At 34.9% G+C, this 22,859-nt stretch overlaps 1 protein-coding gene across 10 annotated transcripts in view; it reads right to left on the bottom strand.

The window, feature by feature from the left end:
- Nucleotides 1-22,859, bottom strand: part of CEP170 (centrosomal protein 170) — a 126,120-nt gene that overhangs the window by 80,440 nt on the left and 22,821 nt on the right. For all 10 annotated transcript variants that reach the window (XM_011370078.2, XM_011370083.2, XM_023536568.1 and 7 more), the window contains exons 2-3: nucleotides 14,302-14,447; nucleotides 4,269-4,358 (exon numbers count right to left, since the gene is read on the bottom strand). In XM_011370078.2, coding sequence (XP_011368380.1) covers nucleotides 4,269-4,358; nucleotides 14,302-14,406 — 195 coding nt within the window. In that variant the 5' untranslated portion in view covers nucleotides 14,407-14,447. The remainder of the gene's footprint in view (nucleotides 1-4,268; nucleotides 4,359-14,301; nucleotides 14,448-22,859) is intronic.

Genomic DNA, 22,859 nt, shown 5'->3' with positions numbered 1-22,859 from the left:
AACCGCAGATAATATGGAGACAGTTGAATACTACTAAAACTTGATATCACAACTTGGTGTGATTTATGAGTAATCCTAAATCACAAGCTTCCAACATGCTTCACAGAAAGGTTGAACTGTTAATATAAAGAAAATTCAAAGGCTTCAGACATTTATAAACTCTAATTTCAAGTTCATTTCCAAAACAAACATTTTAGAGTGTTTTAAAACTTCTATCTTGAGTGTACCGAAGTATTCTACGTATAATTACAAAACAGAAAAGCTGAGGAAAATGATAGAAAAGAGATGAACAAAAGAAAATATTAATTCACTAATGCTTGGTAGCACAAGATAAACAATTAGGCATACTGTGTCAGAATGCCACAGTTCTAAGCTAATTTTATTTAAAACTGTCTTGATGTAAAACACCATTATTTACCCCGTATGCCGAAAATGACCTACCTATAAGATTAATTTTGAGGCTTAGGATTGCTCAACTCTCTTAAATATTAAGTACTTATTGAATGTTTAATATATGTACTGGGTACTTTCGGAGATCAAAAAACATATAATTTTAACATGCTGGCAGTTATAACTGAAACCTTCCCTGAGGTCTAAAAAGGCTTAGAAATATGAGCCAGACACATAGTTTCAGCTCACAAAAATGCAAGTGAAAACATCTGGGGGGAAAACAGTCAAAGAGGAACACACTCAACAAATCATTTTATTGAAGCAACTATAAAACATGTTAATAAGTTAAATATGAAAAGAAAAATAGATTTTGTTTCTTATATCAACGGTAGGTAGAACACATGAGGACAGCGAGGCAGAGAGTGAAGTCACAATCAAGATTTCAGAGTTCAGAAGTGGAATTGCTGGGATTCAAATTCTGGTCTCAGAACTACAAATCTCATGTCCTCGTCACATCAAGGAAGCTCAGGTGCCCCAGCCAGGAAAGCTCCTCAAACTCTCCCATGCACCCCACTAACCTCACAAAAGCAACCGAACCAGATAAATGCCAATTTAGTTTACGTACAACTAAATTTCATAATTGACAGTGTAAAATCATGTAACCACCATATATTACATTAATGTGCCTGGAAATCTGAACTATGTGGCCAGTAGCACAACCGCCTCGCTCCCACCGCCTGTGACCAGTCTCTTCCTCCAGAACCATCCCCTTCCGTCCTCCCCACCCCACACAGGAACTCCAGAGTGACAGGGGGACTTGGCAGGGGCTGGGACACAGGGAGCCGAGTGGGTAGCCTAGTAACAAGAGGCGAGCCGGAGTGACAGGTGTGGTACCGTGGGTAGCCTGGGGCCCACGTGCTCCAGGGGAGGGAGGCGGCAGGAAGCAATGAAGGCAGACGAGGTTCCCAAGGGGCGTGCAGGGATGTGACCCACTGCAGCACCAGCGACAGAACCAGCGGCCTCCCCGGCAGAGCGACCTCGTTCCTGGCAGCAATAACATCACGTGTAGACCTAGGTCCCTTGAGAGTATATTTTAGAGTAAAATGAAAGGGAGAAGGAGTGGAAGTGGTCACAGGTAGAGTTATTTATAAATTGAGTTGAGTTGGTAAGTGCTTTAAAAAAATATAAGTGTATTTATTGAAAAGTATATAGGCTACAGGGTGCTAAACCTGTTTTAACTGCTTTTCTTACCGTAACAAGAGCTAACTTACTTATGAATGGTTACTATTAAAAGTGTTTAAAATTATTAACTTATTTATGGCTTCACAATGACCTGAGAGGACTATCATTTTACTATTTCAATTAAAAAAAAAAAATGAGGAACAGAAAAATTATGTAACCTACTCAAGGTTAAACTACTAGTATGAATTCAAGTTGGGCTCATAACCACTACGTGTGTCCCCGTTAATTCTGAAATTACTACTTTTAACCTGATGTTCAAATTTCAAGAATTATATGAATATTAAGTAGTCTGTGAACAATAGTCTCCAAATTCTCTTAGGAATAAAATGCATGACAGTTGGTACCTCACGGGCTTTGGCTGCCAAAGTCAGTTCTGGCATATTGCCTACACTGTCATTTGAGTGACAGTACATTTATCATTTGTATAATGCTTTCACGTTCTGTAACAGGCACATATCCCGTGTGTATTGTCACATTTAATCCTCATAATATTATAGAGCAAGAATTATCATTTCACTGTTTTAAAGCTAAAACAAGGTGATTAAATTTTACATGGAGTCTTCAAATTTATAAACTTCGACTCTATATTTTCATACAGCTTTGGGAACTAATATGAATACATAGGAGGAAACTGAAGTTCAGAGAGATTACGTGATTTGTCCTAGGTTAACTGCTGGTAAATTACAGATTGAGATGTAAATCCAGGTCCTGATTTCAAGTTCAAAATGTAGATGTTGCTCTCTGTGAGTTATTATATTTCATAAAATTATTGAATATAATCAAATTTTGAGAAAGGTCAGCCTAGAGAAACTTAGAAATTAACACCTCACTTGACTTCTTTTACAACCAACACCAAATAAGTTTTACATTTGATCACAGGCTCTTAAAAATCACACTGTGATGTATTTCTCACTTATTATTTTCCAAGATAACAATGTAAAGACATCTCTGAACAACACTGTGGTCAAGATGAAACTTTCTAAGCTTAAAAATAGAATGTAACATTGTTAAAATATTCAACATAAAAAAGTAGTTAAAGAGTTTTTCCTGTAAAGGCCTTCATATAGAAAATTAATTCAATTCCACTCGAAAAAGATCTAGTGGGTTCATGAGCCATGCAGAACTCTGAGCTGGGCACTGCAGCATTATTTATAGAAGCAAAGGTCACATGAACTGTTAGGAGCTCATAAAGCAGTACAGTGACAGATAGTGCAAAAGTAGATTTAATACAAGGCTGATAATCAAGCACCCAAAACAGATTAAAACAAAGGTTTATAGGTGTGGAGAAGATGAGAATAATTCTGCAGATAGGAGCTGGAAATCAATACTGCTTACTTTATCCCTCATGTTAAAAGTTTGCACCTAGTCTGCCTATTTCTCTCTACTTCAATCCATTCAACATAACATCAGCAAGATAATATTCCTGAGCACCTTTTCTTTGCTCCCCTCGGGAAAAAAAGTGAAATTTGGGTTTTACTTTTAAAAATATGTACAAATTTTATAAATTACAAGGCAGATGGGAGAAGTACTAGGCTGAGGAAAATCTAACAAATTCTTTGGAGGAGACGCCATAGTATGAAACTACTGTTTCGGAGGTATGACAAGAGAAAGCGTGATGGAACATGAATCTGGAAATGTGGGTGATGCCCAATGTGAGATATTTCCGTTAAAACCTGAAGAATTTAGACTTAATTCTATGCTATGAGAAATAAATAAAGAAATGAATTAAACCAACGGCAAAACACACCTACAAAAAAAGTATCTCAAAGAATAAATACAAAAGTCCTTTAGTGGCAGGCCAAATCGGAACAAAAAAAAAGTTTTGCTATATTTGCCAAATTTCTGTGAATGTATGTTTTGAGAAGCAAGAGCAGTCAGAAGCACTTGGGATATATTTAGTTTCTCTTACATTCATTTAAAGACAGTCAACAAAACAGATATGAACAACACTATATTGACTTATGTGAGCAGACCCATAAGAAAACTGAGAATAAGATAAGTTATTCAAACTTCAGTATTCTCTTATTCTGCGGCTAATTATATTCTTCCAATGTGAAAAGATCAAATGAATTAGGAAAAAATCCACTGTAGTTACACAAAAAATATTTTCAAAGTAGGAATCCGAAGCTGCAATGAGGAATTTGTTAAGGTACATGGATGTGCTTCGCTTTCTTTCATTCCAGTACAGGAGGTCCCAGGCCCTCCACCACCTGGTACCGAACCATGTTTCCACCTTTATTTTCTACAGTTAACCCACACTTCTGTCTCCCAAGAGTGCTTTTTTTTTTTTTTGCTTTCTTACTGTCATGTGTTTTCCCACATACAAATTTAAGCCATTCAGTGAGGTCAAACTTTCATCTAATCTCCTAAAGAAGACTTTTTAAAACAGTACAGATAATAACCAACGACCTCCTGAATCCTTCTAAGTATTTACTGCCTACACGGCTCCCTGGGAACATGGGCTAGTTTCACATTTTACTGTACGGTTCCCAAAGTGCTATGAACCAAGTAGCCATTTAAAAGTAAAATGGAAACTTAAGAAAAAGAAATACAATGCCAACAAAAAATGTAATCTGATATGTCTTCTTACATTAAACTGATATTCAAATAAGACAGAAAATAAACTCTTAACTTACCCCATTTAGGCTGCCCAAATCTTTCACCAAATGTTCATCTGCAGAGGCGTCGTAATTGATCACGGCATGTTGCTTATCCACACTACGAGACTGAAGGAATTTTTTTAAAGTTAATAAATTTAAAAAAATACCAGCATAAATAACAAACAATGATTTTTGGCTAGATGCTTTGTATTAATAAGATAATAGATAAATATAGGGAAATATCAAAGTAAAAGCAGGTTAAATGATATTTAAACTTTTACTATACAATGCAAATTGGGCACCACTCTCCAAAGAGGAAAGCAGCCATAATGTTAAGACATTCTTTTCTACCAAATTTACAAGCTCTACATTTGAGAGAATTTAAATCAGCTGACTTTGTTGAATGTATAATTTTTTTATAATTTCAAAATGTTATATGGAAGTCATCTGATTTTATGTATCTCGTTGTAAAACGAAAATTACCCTATGTGATTTTCTTCTTTTAATGCCAAAAACTGTAACATAAATTGTATAAGGAGGCCAAAGATTAGAGAAAAGGAACACAATGTGCCATGTTCCTGAAAAAAAAATCATCCCCACTTAAAACATGGGTTGTAAAACTAGAATTCATGAAAGAACTCTGAGAGAGAGAGAAAACATCACAAAAAGGATCTCTCCACACCGCCCCCGCGACCATCCCCTTAGTGAGCTGTCTACAGATGATATAGCATCTGAAAGATAAACTAAAAGCCTGTGGAAACTTTTACTGAAAGGAAACATATGCAGTATAGTCACAGGAAGGAACAGTCTGAGCACCCCTGAATCTGAACTCAATGACCGTTCATTACAGGGTTACTGTGTGAACCTCGGTATACTGAAAAGCAAAGGAAGTCTCCAAAATGAAAAGGACACATGATTTCCAGTTTCCAGTCCAACAAACAAAGAGCTTGGAGGTCATCATTTCCATCCTCACAACACAAAAAAGTTGACCAAACTGAAAATCAAGAACTCATCTTGTTTTCATCAGAGAATTGGAGCCAAATGCCAACCTGGGACCTGGAGAGAAAGGCACATACAGAGAATCGCAGCTTACTGGGAGCAGAAGCTGCAGCCAGCAGCTGGTAGGAAAACTTAAAAGTAACGTGACTAATTGCTAGAGACTTGAGTGTGAACTAGCTAAAGAGATGAAAACACCCAGGGGCACAGTCTTGAGGGGACATCCATTTTTTTTCATGAGTTTTATACCTCCAGAAAGCCCACAAGGATCTCAGGGCAAAAACAGGAGAAAAATCTTCTCCTTCAGCCATACTGAAATGCACCCAAAACATTCTGTTCTCCTCACCAATCACCTGCCATCAAGGAAAACTATTTTATCAGAGCTCAATCAACACAGGCTTTACCAGAGTCTAACTGATATGAGATAATGGAAATACTCAACTCCAGCCTCCTCTAGCCTTCCTGTCTCACCAAAGGATGAGGACGACAACAAAACAAGCTAGATGCACCTATGAAGGTCACAGCCCCACTGAAAAACTGAGAACTAAAATTCATAGAATTATAGAATGGTTCCCCTCCCCCAAAACCTAACCATCACACTGACAGGGATTTGCATATACACATAATAAAGGATAACAATGGAAAAAAGTCAGACTATTTAAGAAGGAGTCTCTAGGGACAAAGACAACAGGCAAGACAAAAATAAGGACATTTAGCAGAAGTGTTAACCTCTGACATTTATAGCTAAAGGAAACAAACAGAGCCACACAAACAAAATGAAGACTGATAACAATGCAGATGTAAATCCTAATTGCTATGATCCTTTCCAAACAAATATTAGGAAAACTACAAGTCCTTCCCCAGTCAGCTTAAACTCCATACTGAAAAAGTTTTAGTCTATCCTTCTACAATATAAACCTCTACATCACAGTAACTCATGCTAGGAAGAAGCAGTGCGTGATCTAAAACGATCTTCCAACAAAACCTAAATATTAACCATATTTACACTCTTGTTCTTAAAGGTTTTAAAAGTTGTTTCCTGGTTTTATCTTGTTTTCTCTGAAATCTCAATTTCTCTAGGACAAATCATAAATCTCAGAATTAAGAGGAATTTATAAACAATAGTATCGTCATCACTTCTCTACAGCTTACCTGAAAAACTAACTGTTATGGCAAATTACAGATGGAAGCACTGTAAAACATCTGCATTAAGTCTAAAAATTACCTAAACTTCATTTTGGTTTTATTATTGTACTTTAATTTGTTGCTCTGTTTAAACTAATTATGTACTATATTTGATTAGGGTGATAAAAAGCAAATGTAGTATCACTAGAAAAAATAATTTCTTACGGACTTATCAAGTTGAAGAAAAGACAAAAATCTCTACATGTTGTGAGGAGAGTGGAATTTCAAGTATACGTAGGCTCGCAATAAACAGTGACTGCATCGTCATAAATAATCTCTCTGTGAGGAGACTATAAATAAAGAGCAAAAGTCCTTAGAACAGTGTAGTGAAATTCAAGGGGAAAAATCAAAATGAGAGTTGAGAAAACAAATCACAAAGGAAAGTGAAAAGTTACTGATAGATGTGGGAAATAAGTCAAATGGCACCTCATGGAGCCAGGGAATAGCAGCTTTTGAGGGAAGTGGTCGACACAGACCAGATATGGAGAAAAAATGGTCTGAGGAGGAAATGATTAGGAGATACCACGTCACTAAGTTCACGATTACGAGAAACCTGGAAATCCCGAATCTAATATTCGCCCTGCTCTCAAATTGGTTATGGGGGTAAATAAGTACAAGAACACCTATGAGAAAATGCAGCACATGCTAAAGACAACAACGACAACAACAACGACAACGACAACAACAACAACAGAATGCAGAGTCGAGATGCCACTCCAACTTTGGGACTGAGGAGTGAAGGAGTGAGGATGCCACGTGGAATCAGGAAAAGCAATAGTGCCCTGTGTAAAAGCTCCCCAGGGGTCTTACTGGCTAAGGTAAAATATGGTATCTTTAACACAGCACACAAGGCCCCCAAAATCTGGCCTCTTCTAACTCCCTTGCCTTAAACTCTCAAACTGTTTGCCTTCGCATCCCATACATACACTATGAGGAACTATTTTAAATATGTAAACAGACACAAATGTCACTCTATTGCCAACATCATGCACTCAACCACACTCTAACCTTCCAGAAATCATTTATTCATCTTTTCAGATTATTCAGCTCAAGCCATCTCCTCCATGAAGTCTTTCCAGATTTCTCATCCCCACATTTTCTTGTAGGTAGAAATGACCAATCTCTCTTTTGTGCACCCCACACCAACTCCCATCACTGTCCTGCGTCAAACTGTTTATACTTGTTCACACACACATCTCTTTCCATTAGACTCTTAAGCCTGCAAGGACAGAGACCCTATCTGTATATATAGCGACTCCACAGCACCTAGCATAGTGCCTAGGACACAGGAGGTGCTTAATAAAGGTTTGTTGGAAATTAAGTGCATGCTATTTGGCCAATCTCATTTCATGAAGAATGAAGTAGAAAAGTTTTCTAGATAATAAAATAGCCAAAGTACTTAAGTTACAAAATTCAGACTAACTTTTAAAAAACCCACAAACTAGGTGGCTTAAAACAACAGAACCAAAACGAACAAGCAAAAAACCTGACTCTCAGATAATTATAAACCCAGAAAATTTTGAAAAATAAAAGTATTAAAAGAAAGGAAAAACACTTTTTCATTTGTTAAAGAAACACTTCCTTTCCTCCAAAAACAAAGAAACAAACGAAGAAGAAAAAGCCTGCCATCAAATAAAGTCAAGACATAAAAATAATTTCAGACCAGGCACAATGAAAAAGCATCAAGGACTCAACTAATTTCTAAATAAAAACTAACATGACATGGTACAAATGATTACCTGTACAAATGACATGGTACAAATGACACCTGACATGTGTCATATATGCCTTGGGTATGAAATGGTTACTTTTTTAACATTATTACGTCTTATAGTATTTCTTCCTACTAAAGATCTAAGAGGGAGAAAAAGACACAGAAACAATATATGGATACATATGCTAAGAAAAACTTAGAAAGGTTGCCACTGTGTGTCATCACCATCTTTAAATTGTTTTAAAAGATACTGTAGCTGAAAAAGTCTTTAAAACCCTGTTGCATTTTTACAACTGCAGTAAATTATTTATCTTTTGCAATGTGTCCCAAAGGACGAATGAAAATAAGTTACCTATGATCTCAAAACATATTCCATTGTCCTTCTGGGGACTGTTCCTACATCAGTATGAAAATTAAAATTAAAATATAATTTTGATATAATTTCAAATATAATTTCATTATAGTTTCTATTATGTATCAGGAAAAACATGTTTAATTAGAATGATGATGTTTTTCAAAATAGATAAATTCAACCGCTGGTGTGATTAAAAATTTTATGAAGCTAAAATTAGAATTTAGATAGAAATTTCTTAAAATGTAAATCTATTTGTACAAAGAGGGATTCAATTTATTGTAATGAAAGTCTATGCATGTTTACTAGCATGTGAATTAAGTTATCAAACCAATTTTAGGTTACATGAATGCAGCAGAGTGGTAGAAGAGAAAGATTATTAGACTTTGAGCCAAGATTACACGGTTCTAATAGTAGCCTCCACTACTTCATGGTTATGTGAGACTGGCCCAGTCACTAAGTCTTTCTGAATCTTAGTTTTACCATGTATAAAGCTGGGATGATCGTATCTTTCAGAAAATTGTTGAGAGGAACTGAAATAACATACAGGAACATCGAGAAGTAGAACATATTCAAATGCAAAGTTCTTTTAATCATAGTACTACTAGTGTATTACTCAACACAAAAAAAGTATAATTTTCAGCCAATAATTATACTTAACACCTTCCATCCATAGCTAAGGTTTATTTTGCACATGTCTTATGAAACACAACAGAATCATCTTGCTATAGCAAGTCAAACAAGCACAGCAAGTCTAATTAATTGGCCAGTGGCTTCCAAGGTAAGTGCCTGAAATAAAATTAAAATTCTAGAATCTCTTGTTTAATCACCTACTCTTTAATATACAAACATATTTTCTTCTCAATGACCACATTCTTTAGGATACTTTTTGTTGTTGTTGCAATGAGATAAAGAAACATAAAACATAAAACTCAAAAAACTTATTTTTGGTCATAAATTATCAAAAAATTAATTGTAATTAACAAGTCATACACCTTATGGAACATTTGTTTCCTTTTTACATTGGGTTTTAAGTCATATTATCATCAAAATATTTTTTTTAATGCCAGTAAATCAATTTGTACTTGAAATCTTTACAGGTAAAAAACTATTTAAAATTACTCAGAAGCAAAGATTCTAAAACCCAACAACTGGTTTAATATATGATAAAAATGGAGGGTTTTAAACCATAAATGCAAAATTAATTTAACCAAATTTTAGATCTTTCATTTGCTCATTAAAAAGCAATGAAATAGTATTTGTACTTCTAACGATTATAATTATCACAATGACCTAACTAATGTAGATCCATTTAAGATATGTAAAGCCTTAAAATGTAAATATCAATGATAGACCTCTAATCTTTCTAACTTATTTTACATTTATATTTTTGCAAAATTCTCTTTTCTAAACTTAACCCAAATCAGATTATTCCCAGAAATGACATAAAGAGAACAGTAAGTTTTAAATAATTCATTTAATTTACTAATATACAAGAGATTAAATTAAAAACAAATTATTTAAAATCTAAATACAATTTGCAAATATTTATTCCCACTCCTGTACACAAGATGTGTCTGTCTATGCCAAGAACAGCTCCATTCATTTGTACCATCTATTCAGAGTATCAGATGATCACTATGCCAATATAATCATGAACCTTTTTCAGAGAATACACATTGTCTAGGGGAGTGCTAAAAAATGTGCTGCTATCAGATAAAGGACAGACACATCTTTATGAGGGGAGTCTAAAGAATAGGCCCAAACTACTTTTTCTCTTGACTGATCATGGAGCTTCTTCAATGAGTTTATATTCTATTTTAAAAATAAAACAAAAATTAAAAAGTCATAAATAGAACTGATGCCCACACCAGGAATGATGAAGTTTAAATTAAAATGTTATTTTAATTTTTTATTTTTTATAGCATTATAATATAGGTTTCTGCTCATTACAAAGATACTGATTTTTACTTTAAATTTCTCTTACAAAGTCAGTATTCCAATTATGATACTTGAATCAACTCAAAGATATTTAAAAATTCTGTTGCCATTGATTTCTTTTTGTTGTTGTTTTTACGGTGGTAAATATATACAATATAATATTTGCCATTTACACTATTTTTAAGTGTACAATTCAGTGGCATTAATTAAATTTACTATGTTGTGCAAGAATCGCCATGATTTATTTCCAAATTTTTTTCATTACACCAAACAGAAACTCTGTAACTCTTAAGCTTCCCCACTTCCCTCAGTCCCTGGTCACTGCTAATGTATTTCATGTCTCTCTGAATCTGTCTGTTCCAGATATTTCTTCAATGTGAAATCATACAATATTTGTCCTTTGTATCTGGCTTATTTCACCTAGCACAATATTTTCAAGGTTCATTTCTGCTGCAGCACGTATGAGATCTTCATTCTTTTTTTATAGCCGAATAATAACTCAGTACATGTACATACTGCATTTTGATCCATTCATCTTTTGCTAGACATTTGCACTGTTTTCAACTTTTAGCTACTGTGAATAACGTTACAACGAACAATGACATATAGGTATCTGAGTCTTGGCTGTCAATTATTTCGGGTATATACCTAGAAGTGGAGTTGCTAGGTAATACGGTAATTCAATGTTTAGATTTTTGAGTAACTACTAAGCTTTTCCATAGCAGCTACACCATTTTATATTCCCACCAGAACTTTGATTCCTCCACACTGTCACTAACATTTTTTTTAAATACAGCCATCCTAAGAGATGTGAAATGATATCTCATTGTGCTTTTGATTTGCACTTCTTAATGAGAAATGATGTTGAGCATCTGTTCATGAACTTATTGGCGAATTTTATATCTTCTTTTAGAGAAGTGTCTAGTCAGGTATTCTGCCCATTTTTTAAGTAAGCTGGTTTGTCTTTTGTTGTTGAGTTGTAGGAGTTTCTTATATACTCTGAATATTAAACCTTTATAAGATATATATGATTTTGCAAATACTTTCTCCCACTGTGAGTTTTTTACTCTCTTGATAGTGTCCTTAAAATACGCAAGTTTTAAATTTTGAAGAAGTCCAATTTACCTACTTTTTCTTTGGCTGCCTGTACTGTTGGTATCATATCTAAGACAACACTGCCAAATCCAAGGTCATGAAAATGTAACCTGATGTTTTCCTCTCAGAGTTTTATGGCTTTAGCTCTTACATTTATGCCATTGATCTATTTTGAGTTAATTTTTCTATATGATGTGAGGTAGGGATCCAACTTCATTCTTTTCCATGTGGAAATACAGCTTCATCTGTTGAAGACACTATTCTTTTCTCCACTGAATGGACTTGGCATTCTTGTCAAAAATCATTTGGTCACCATAGGCCTAGGGCTCCCATAACAAAGGACCACAAGCCAGGCTTCAAACAACACAAGTTTATTCTCACACAGTTCTGCAGTCCAGAATTCTGAAATCAAGCTGTTGGCAGAGTTGTTATTTCTTCTGAAACTTCTACACGAGGGTCCTTCCTCACCTCTTCAAGCTTCTGGTAGCTTTAGGTATTCTTTGGCTTCTGCTACTGTAACTCCAATCTCTGTTTACATTTTTATAAGAACCCACCCTAATGATTTCATCTTGACTTGATTCTGTCCTCAACATCTATTTCCAAATAAGGTCACACTCCCAGGTATGAGAGATTAGGACTTCAATATATCTTTTGTGGGGACACAATTCAAACCTTAACAGCCATAGATATTTGGGTTTATTTCTGTATTCTCCATTCTTTTCCATTTGTCTATATGTCTACCCTATGCCAGTATTGCTAACTTTGTAATAAAGTTTTGAAATCAAGAACCGTGAGTTCTCCAACTTTATTCTTCTTCAAGATTGTTTTTGCCATTTTTTTATTTTGCTAAATTCTTCAGAAACAAAATATCTTTTATCAGTCTTCATTAGAGGTCACATTTTTCTGCTTCTTTACAAGCCTGCTAATTTTTTATTGGATACCAGACACTGTAAATTTTTTCTTTTGGGTGCTGAATATTTCTGTATTCTTATAAATATTCCTGAGCTTTGTTCGGGGACACAGTTAAGTTACTTGAAAACAGTGTGATCCTTCTGAGTACTGTTTTTAAGACTTAAGTGAGAGGAGGACTCAGTCTGGGGTCAATTATTCCCCACTACTGAGGAAGTAGAGTCAAATGCCCTGTGAATCACAAGGTTTCCAGTCTGGCTGTGAGGAGGCCCCATTCCTGATCCCGTTAACCTCGATCTTTCTGAGTGCTTTTTTCCCTGCCCTTGGGTAGTTTCTCCACATACACGTGCAGATCAGTACTCAATTGCATACTCGAAAGTGACCTTCTGCAGAGTTCTTTCTTTGTGTAGCTCTTTCCTCTCTGATACTGTGTCCTGTGAACTGGAACCCATGTTGGTCTTCTTGGACTCTCAGCTTCTTCCCTTCAGCTTCGCAATGTGTCAGACAACTTCCATTTGTTACACGTAGTCCAGGGCACAGACACCTAACCAGTCATGTCTCTTAAGATTCCTTACCTCCATGAAAGAGCAGCTATTGGCAAGCTCCTAACAGCCATTCCCACAACTGAGAAGATACATGGGAAGCAACGCCTTCCACTCTTTGATGAATAAGTTCCCCACATCTGAACTTAAAAAGTGGTCCAGTTCCGATGGGCCTATATCCAAACAGAATCATTACTGCCTTTTTCTTGGTGGCCATGCTCACCACTCTATCTCACTGAGGAGCTCAGAAAAATCTCTGTACTATTCAGTTTCTCTAACTGAATTTGTCACTGTATGTGCAACTTACTTATAAACTCAAAAACTGTGTAGTGGCTTTACTTTAATTGTCTCAAAATTGTAAGTTCTTTAAAGCAAACATGTAATAATCCCATGCAAATTTGATTCTTCTAGGAATAATTCAGGGTTTCTCAATCTCAGCACTATTGATATTTTAGGCCAGATAGTTCTTGTGTGTGTCTGGCGGGGGCGAGAAGAAGTACACTGTACACTGCAGGATGTTAACAGCGCCCTGGCCTCTTGACCTCCACCTACTAGACATCAGCAGCAATCACCTCCAACTCCCGCCATGTGTAACAGCCACGATGTCTCCAGATATTGGAGAGGTGTGTGAGATGGGGGGCCAAGGGGATAGGCAGGATTCCCCCAGTTGAGAAGCGCTAGCCTAATAAACATTTCTACTCTAAATACTTGTTTACAGTTCTGAACAAAAAAATGGGGTGGGGGCAAGAGAATAAGAGTTTATTCTAGATTGCTGGGTCTACCTATTAAAATAGCTAAGTTCTCAAAAATCCAAAGATACATTTTTTTGGCTAATCACTTTACTCAAAAACATCTTAAAGGTACCTTTTAAAAGGCACCTTTTAAAAGTAACTCCTGTATACATAATTCAGTAAATAGCAACAATGTTTAATTATGCTCAAACTACTGGAAGGTATTATAATGAACACAGCTAAAATAAATTAAACTAATATCAGTATCACTGAAGTATCTGTGGTTAAAATTCAGTTTTCCTTCATGCTATGCTAACTTTATGAATTATTTACAAGTCTTATTTTAAAACTGCATAATATGATACTTCTTACTTAAGAATAAACTTCTCTACGCTGAGCTCTCATTTTCCAAAATTTAATCCCCACGACTTATTTTTAAATGATTCGAAGGGGAGAAAATTAATTAAACTGGTAGCTAGAGCTAAAAGAGGGAGAGCCAGAAAGTTCAAATCTAAGTGGTGTTCTTTCCCAAAGAAGTAGAAACATATTTCATACCAATTCCAGGTTTTGAGTAGACACATATTAAGAAGGCTGATACAATTACCTGCAACATGAGCTCACAGTCATCTCTCCCAACGAATATCATTTCTCGTGGCAGCCTGTGACGAGTGCCTCCACTGCTCACCAAAAACCAGGATGTTAAGCTCATTTTCTGCTTAGCTTCTAAATCTTTGGCAAAGCTACGTCATCCTGCAGAAAGATATTCAGAAAAACACACATTCAGATATTTTTACCTTTAGCATCCAATCATCAAATCCTATAAGTAGGTCTAAGAATAGAACTGCATTTAACATTCACCTCTGACTAAATAGACAGTCCACAGGTCCCAGGAAATGACATATCTGTCAATCAAATTGTCATTAGTAAAGTAAGTCTACAGACTCCAAGACTCTACTCAGAGTTCAATGAAAAGAGAAAACTAGGCAATTAAGCAGGTAATCAACTAATAAACAATTATCGTACTCCTGAAAAACTTGGAGCATCACTTATAAAGGTCTATAGTCCTGAAGAAAACGATCATATTAGAATGTTAACCTCAGTAAACACGATCAATAGTGTACAAACAAACATCTAACTTACAAATGATTTAAGACATACTAAATTCAAATGAATATATTGATATCTGATTAAGAACAGTAGAAACCAAAGTAATTGCTTCTTTGTCTACCAAGTGTATACCACTGAACACACTTTCAAAAACATATAATTTCAATTCTCTGTCCTCACATGTACTTTTATACATTTTTCTAGAACAAGTTGTTAAACTTTTTGCTCTCTCGTGAGGCTGGGCAGTGGCAGCAAGCCAACGCTCCCAGCAAGCACACCACAAAGAAGATAAACAACTGATACTCTACAGTAACCTCTGTCAACAGTGGGTTTTTTTTGGATATTCTGTTTTGTGTTTTTGCATCCCATCGTGTCTACAAAATGTGTCTCCTGCTTCTGATGAGAAAAAGGAAAAAAGCAACTACTCTTGAGATGAAACTCAAGATAATTAATTGCCCAACTGTAGGGGAAAGTAAGTGTATAAGGTAGACTGGGCTAAGTTATGATGTTGGGAAGTTAGATGTATTAAAAGCATTTTCAACTTAGAACATTTTCAATTCATGATGGGTTTACCGGGATGTAACCCCATCGTAAGTTGAGAAGCATCTATACTCAAGCCTACAAATCAGTTTATCTGTCAGTTATTCTTTCAAGTAAAAATGGTGTTCCATGAAAGAAGTGGCTTGTTCAGCTCACAACTCAATGACGTTTTTCCTTGAGACAAGCATGGGTTTTGGCACACAGCATAGGTGCTTTGTGTGTGTTTCTGCTCAGTCATACAGAATATTAAAAAGATGTGATTCAAAGGTTAAGATTAAATTAATCATCTTTACCACTTCATCAAGGACATTCTTAAGTGAAACAAGTTTTTCCTGAAGTGCAAATGCACGGCAGTGTAGAATACAATTACTATTAGTGCAGGTTGGTGCTAATGCCTTGATCTATGCTAAGGAGCCAGCGGCTTTACCCACTACTGTGTTTTGTACCACCGCTTCAAATGTCAATAAATAAAAAAGGCAAATAATGGTTTTATATTATTATAAAAACACTTGTAACCTTGTGGCCCTTGAAATGGTTTCGGGGACTCCCAGAGGCCTGTGGGACTGAGCTTTGAGGACTACTGTCCTGGAGGATGTGGCTATGTCATGAAGAACATAAACCTTGGAGTCACCCAGACCTACAGAGACTGACTTCCAGTTCCACCACCTTTCATTCTGCATGACCTTGAGCAGGTTATTTACCACATGTCCCTTAGTTTCCTCTTCTGTAAAATGAGGATAATGATAGTATCTACACAACAGGTATTTCTTATGAGTCAAAAAAATACTCGTAAATATTTTTTCCATGAAAGGCTACATTCTGATACAATTTAATGAGAAGCAAACTACACTACAATGAAATGAGATAGTCTGCAATAAGAATATACCTACACATTGAAGCAAAATCTTGAAAAATGTAGACTTCTGTGTTAAGGTAAAAATTCTATATATTATAAATAAATTCATCTACACATTCATAAAACAATGGGTTTCAAAAAACAGGCAAACATTTTCTGCAAAGCTAAAACAACAAAGTCTTACTCCCTTCTCGGCTTATCTAATTGATAGTCACTTTATGTGGCTTCTTAAATATTCCATTCACCTAATTCCTTGATGCAGATGTTCTCAGTCTTCCATCTGTCTACTTGCTGTCAAATTAGTTTTTAGTATTTCATGTGTACGTTCTGGCCAAACAACAGAGAATCAAAAATATTTTACCTAAGAAAAAAAATCCGGTCTAAATATAGCATATAATTTGCATCCTGCCTTTTCAAGAAAGGACAATTTTAAAACATGACATTCATAAGTAGGCTAATAGTTATATGCTTATTTAAGAGAACTGAACAAAAACTACTACAGTAAGCCATGTTAAAAGGGAATCAAATCAGCCTAAATTCAGTCAGCTACCACACCAGACATGAGCAACAGGAACCGTTTCTTGGCATTTTTGACATCACAGTTTATGTAAGCACTGGACCTCTGTCACGACCAAGAAAAGAATATACCCTGGTTCAAGGCAAATAAGAGATATGTGGAACAGACATGGACCTAACATATACAACTTGAAGCCAGGTCCCTCAGTATGTCATCCAACCCCTAGCTGAACAACAGATACATGAGCAACATTAAAAATGGTTGTTGTCTGAAGCTACTGAGAGACATGGGGTGATGTGCCTCATCACTGACAATAATGCACAAAAGGTGAGTATAATTTCTAAAATACAATATTTTTTAAAAAGCACATTCACAATCTCATACATGCACCTGAATATTTTTAGAATACACAAATGGAATTTTTGTTGTTGTCTGTTTTCCCCAGTTTACTCTTTCATGATGATAACATCTATTTATACAATTACACATAGGCTGCTATACATTTCAGAACTACAAACTACAGGCAAAGGAGATTCTCAGTTCATTTTAACAAAGAATCTAACAACTAGAGAATTCAGCAATGAAGAAGATGCCAGCTCACTTTTTCTTTAGGAAAAAGATCAACATCTATAATTTCCTCTTCTCCCCCCAGGACAGTTCAATTTATCCACAGAAAGAATCCTCCATCTTCCTCAATAGTGGGCAATAAACACACTGCTGATGTTACAGGAGCTGAGCCAAGAAGGAGTGGTTGGGAGGATCTCACCATTCTATTTGCAGAGTTTCTACATATTTAATTTCCTTGGTTAAGCATAACACTTTACTCCGTCCTTGCCTGACGCTGATGATCACATGTTTGTTTTCCCTCCAATTTATTAACTTCAGACAATAAAGTAAAAAAAGGGGTTTGGGCAGTGGGCCCTAAGTGTTCTTTTTATAGCCTTTCAACTAACCTTGTTTTCAGTTCATACCTGATCTCAGCCTTCCAAGATTCTTGGTATCTCATTCCTAAGTCTATCCAAGATTCTGTGAGAATTCATGTTTCTTTATGCCTCCTTAGTAGGCACTTAGGTTTCACTTTCTTCCTCCAACAGTTTCCTCTCTTCCAGAACTTTCTCAACTTTACTATTCCTAAGTGGTTTCCTCTCATTCTTTGTCTTAGTGAAATTTTAGAGAAAACTCCAGGGGTTCTGTTCATTATATTTCTTGTTTACTTTTCTCAGAGAGAGAAATAAAACCGAAACTGTTCCTAGAATAACACTTGATTGGTAATATTTTAGTTATTTGAAGCTTTCCCTTCTTCAATTATAGGCAAGTACATAAATGTCCTGATGATCGTGGTATTATGGATGCTAAAATATAAAAGCCTATAATTTTCTAAGCCTAAAAACCTGCTTCTTTTAACATATGATTTTGAAATAAAATACAGGAGAGACAGAATAGCTATCTAGAATATAATAAAATATCTCAATGACCATGTACTATTTCAATTTTCATTATGTCAAAATAATTTTTTCCTTTCTTTTTTGCAGATTGATTCAAGAATTTTAGCTGCTCTAACGGAAGTAAATTCTTAATAATAATATCTGCTCTGCATATTTGTAGTTTGCCCATTTCATTCTCACCTAAATTCAAATTTCAGGTTAGATATTAATAATATTGCAAGCACCAGCTATGATTCAATAAAAACTAAATTTAAGGGGCAAATGTCACCACGGCCAAGTTAGTCTAACTCTGGATATGCCCCCCAAGTCACTGGAAGCAATGAGAATAATGTAGTTCATCATGTAACATATGATATGCTAATATGTTTCCTTATTCTCAGATGAAATGCCTGAGAATATTCTTGGTAGATGCATAAATTTGGAAAGCTAATATAAGTAAAACTAAAGGATCACTTCAAAAACCTAGGTTATATGAGGAAGTACTTTGAAATACATTTGTTACCTGTTATTTATTATCCTTATCAGGCACAATTTTAGAAGAGAATAACAATGAATGAAAACTCCTTACCTTAACGGAACTAATATTCTAGTAAGATAATATATAAATACATTAAGATCTGTGATTATTTTCTCCAGCTTAACCCTTACCTTGGTAAGAAATCCTACAAAAGCTACGTAGGGACATCATGGAAAATGGAAATAGGAAGACCCAGGAATCTAGTGAATTGCCTAGGTAACTATTTTGGGACTCTGGTGTCTAGTTAAAGAGGATGCTAAATTTCAGTGAATTTCAATCTTTTACATGTTATTATCCTCATTTCAACAGCTGTAGGAAGCAGCTTGTGGTCAGGGTCCTTCATTTCTGGTGTGGCTTGCTGGAGCCAGAATATGCATTAAAGACCCTGTCTTCCACATATCTGATTGTGTGCTCTGATTGCTGCGCCGTTGTGCTGGCTGCCACTGCTGCAATTCTCATGGGCTTAAATAGCTTTCAAGGAATTTAAAGAGAGAGTGTGTATTTGTTGGTTTGTTTTCTTTCGCCTTTTGCGAGCCAGGTATTTAAGGAAATCTTTATCAGGTCACTTGCTGACGACAGAGATGACAGAACAAAAATTTCCATGACTACAACACAAAGAACACACATCTTGCAAAAATAGTTTGGAAAAGTAAAAAATGGTTGGCTTCAGCCCTCAACAAGAAAGGTTCTGCAATCTCTGAGGAGATAAATGGATTTCCAGATTTACCACAACATAAATACTTAAAATGTCCAGTTCCCTCTCTCCCCAACCCCCTTCACCCCACCTTCCATTTACAGGAATAAATATATATATGGGGATAACTTGGAGATACTGTGGGTTCGGTTCCAGACATTGCAATAAAGCAATTCCAATAAAGCAAGTCACACGAACTTTTTGGTTTCCTAGTACATACAAAAGTTATGTTTACACTATAGTCTATAAGTGGGCAATAGCATTATGACTAAAAAAAAATGTACATACCTTAATTTAAAATACTTTATTATTAGAAAATGCTAATCATCATCCGAGTATTCAGTGTATACTGAGTATTCAGTATTCATTATCTTTTTGTTTGGGGAGGGTCTTGCCTCAATGTTGATGAAAATGCAGTATCTGCAAAGTGCAATAAAGAAGGGTGCCATGACGTGAGGCACATCTGTATATGAAATCCTATTTATAAGAAAACAGAATTTGACAGAACTCTTTCTTGATGAAGCCCAGACATAGTAATTATTAGTCAGAGATGTTGAATTAACTGTCATAAATATGTTAAATGACAAATAGCTAAGAGAAATCAGCAAAATGATACTTGAGAAAAGAATATCAGTAAGGAGATAAAACTTATATAAAATGACTAACTCACTAGAGGGGTTCACCATCAGATCTGAGTAGGCGGAAGAAAGTTTGAGTAAACTGGAAGACAAGACAACTGAAATTATTCAGTGTGAGGGACAGAAAGAAAAAAACAATGAAGTAAAATTAACAGAGCCTGAGGAACCTGTGGGATATCATCAAATGTACCAATACTTATGTTATAGGAGTCACAGAACGAGAAACAAAGAAAGGGGAAAATATTTGAAGAAATAATGGGAAAAACTTCCCAAATGTGAGGAGTCATAAATACACCCATCTATGAACCTCAACAAACTCCAAGCAGGATAAACACACAGATCCACACTGAGACACAGTATATTCAAACTGTCAAAATTGAAAGAAAGACAATTTTGAAAAGAGCTGGAGAAGAGACTTGTCATGCACAAGGAATACTCAATAAAATTAACAGCTCATTTCTCATTAGCCATGGAGACCAGGAGGCAGCAAAATGACAATTTTAAAGGCCTGAAAGGGGAGAAAAAAATGTCAAGCAGGAATTCTACAGCTGGCAAAACTATCTTTTAAGAATAAATTACAATTAAAACATTTCCAGTTAAACAAAAGCTGACGGAGTTCACTACCAGTAGATTGGCCTACAAGAAATGCAAAAGAGAGATTTTTAGGCTGAAATGAAAGCATACTAGATAGTAACTAAAAGCCATAAGAAAAGAAAGAGAACATTGGTAAAGATAACAATATAGGTAAATAGAAATCTATTATTATTGTACTTTTGATATGGTAATTTCTCTTTTCCAATGTAATTTAATAAGCATATACATAAAATAATATAAATCTGTTTTAATGGAAATACAATATATAAAAAGGTAATCTGTGACAACTACACTATAAAGAAGGAAGGAATGGAGATGAACAAAAGCAGAGCATCTATACACCCTTAAAAATTTAAGATGTTAATTGTAATCCTCAAGGTAGCCACTAAGAAAATAACTAAAAAAAAAAAAAAAAAAAAAAAAAGAAAAAGGCAAAAAAGGGAATCAAATAGCACATTATAAAAAAAAAAATCAATAAATACAGAAAAAAAAAAGAGGAGGCAGTAGTGGAGGAACTAGGGAACAAGAGAAAAAATGCACAACATACAGAATATTAATAAATGACAGAAATAAATCCTTCAGAAATCACATTGAAAGTCAATGTATTAAACTCTCCTATTATAAAGCAGAAAAAGGCAAATTAAATAAAATATAATCCACTTCTATGCCGTCTACAAGAAACTTTGTAGACATAAGGCCACAAAAAAAGTTGAAAGTAAAAGAATGAAAAAAGATATTTCATGCAAATAGTAACCAAAAGAAAGTTGAGGTAGCTACATTAGTGACAAAACAGATTTAAATTTAAAAACGTAATAAACGAAAAATACATTATATATTTATAATAGATTTGATGCAGCAAGATATAAAATTATAAACATGTATGCACCTAACACCCAAAACATATAAACAAAAAATAAACAGAATTAAAGGGAACAGATGATTGAAGAAAAATAGTTGAAGACTTCAATATCCCTCATTCAACAATGAAAAACCCAACCAGACAGATTAGTAAGGAAATAGAGAACTTAACAACACTGTGAATCATTCGGACCTAACAAACATATACACAACAGTACACTCAACTAAGCAGAATTACATTCTTTCCATGTGCATATTGAACATTTTCCATGAAAGACCATTAAGTTAGACCTAAAGCAATCTTAATAAATTTTAGAAGACTAAAATCTTACAAAACAACTTTACTGATCACACTGGAATAAAATTAGCAGTTACTAACAGAAGGCAAACTGAAAAATCCTCAATATGTACAAACTAAAAGAACACACTCTTTAACAACCAATGGGTAGAAGAAGCACTCATAAGAGAATAAGAAAATACACTGAGACAAATGGAAACAAATATACAACATATCCAAACTTATGGGATACAGCAAAAGCAGTGCAAAGAGGGAAATTTATAGCTCTAAATGCACGTATTAAAAAAAAAAGATCTCAAATCAATAACCTAACTGTGCACCTTAAGGAACTAGAAAAAGAGCAAAGCTAAAGGAAAGAAATTATAATGATTAATGTGAAGATAAATCATATATGAGAACAGAAAAATGGAGAAAAATCAATGAAAAAAAGTTGTTTCTTTAAAAGATCAGCAAAGATGACAAACCTTCAGCCAGATTGACCAATAAAAAGAGAAAACTCTCATCACTAAAATCAGAAATAAAAATGATAACAATATTCATTTTAGACAAATAAAAAGGATTATAAGAGAATACTGTGAACAAGTGTATGCCAAAAAATTGTATAATCTAGAGGAAGTAGACAAATTCTTAGAAACACACAACCTATCCAGATACAAAATATTGGAATAGTCTATAACTAGTTAGGAGACTGAATCTGTAATAACACATCCCAAAAAAAGAACAGCGCAGGAACAGATGTCTTCACTGGTGAATTCTACAAAAGATTTGGAAAAAAAAAAAGAACACCAATCCTTCTAAACCTCTTCCAAAAAACTGAAGAGGAGGGAAGACATCCTAATTCATTGTATGAGGTCAGTATTAGCTAATACCAAAAGCAGACATAGAAACCACAATAAAAGAAGAATATAGCAACATTCTATATCGATGCAACAATTTTCAACAAAATACTGGCAAACTGAATTTAGCAGCATATTAAAAAGATTAAAAACTATGGTCACATGGAATTTATTCCTGGAATAAAAGGATAGTTCAATATATGAAAATCAATGAATGTAATAGACCATATTAATAGAATGAAGGAATAAAAGACCTACATGA

Source organism: Pteropus vampyrus, unplaced genomic scaffold, assembly GCF_000151845.1.
Source record: "Pteropus vampyrus isolate Shadow unplaced genomic scaffold, Pvam_2.0 Scaffold159, whole genome shotgun sequence".
In the NCBI taxonomy this organism is placed as follows: domain Eukaryota; kingdom Metazoa; phylum Chordata; class Mammalia; order Chiroptera; family Pteropodidae; genus Pteropus; species Pteropus vampyrus.
The sequence above is the reverse complement of the archived record's forward strand: the minus strand, read 5'-3'. Positions and strand labels throughout refer to the sequence as shown.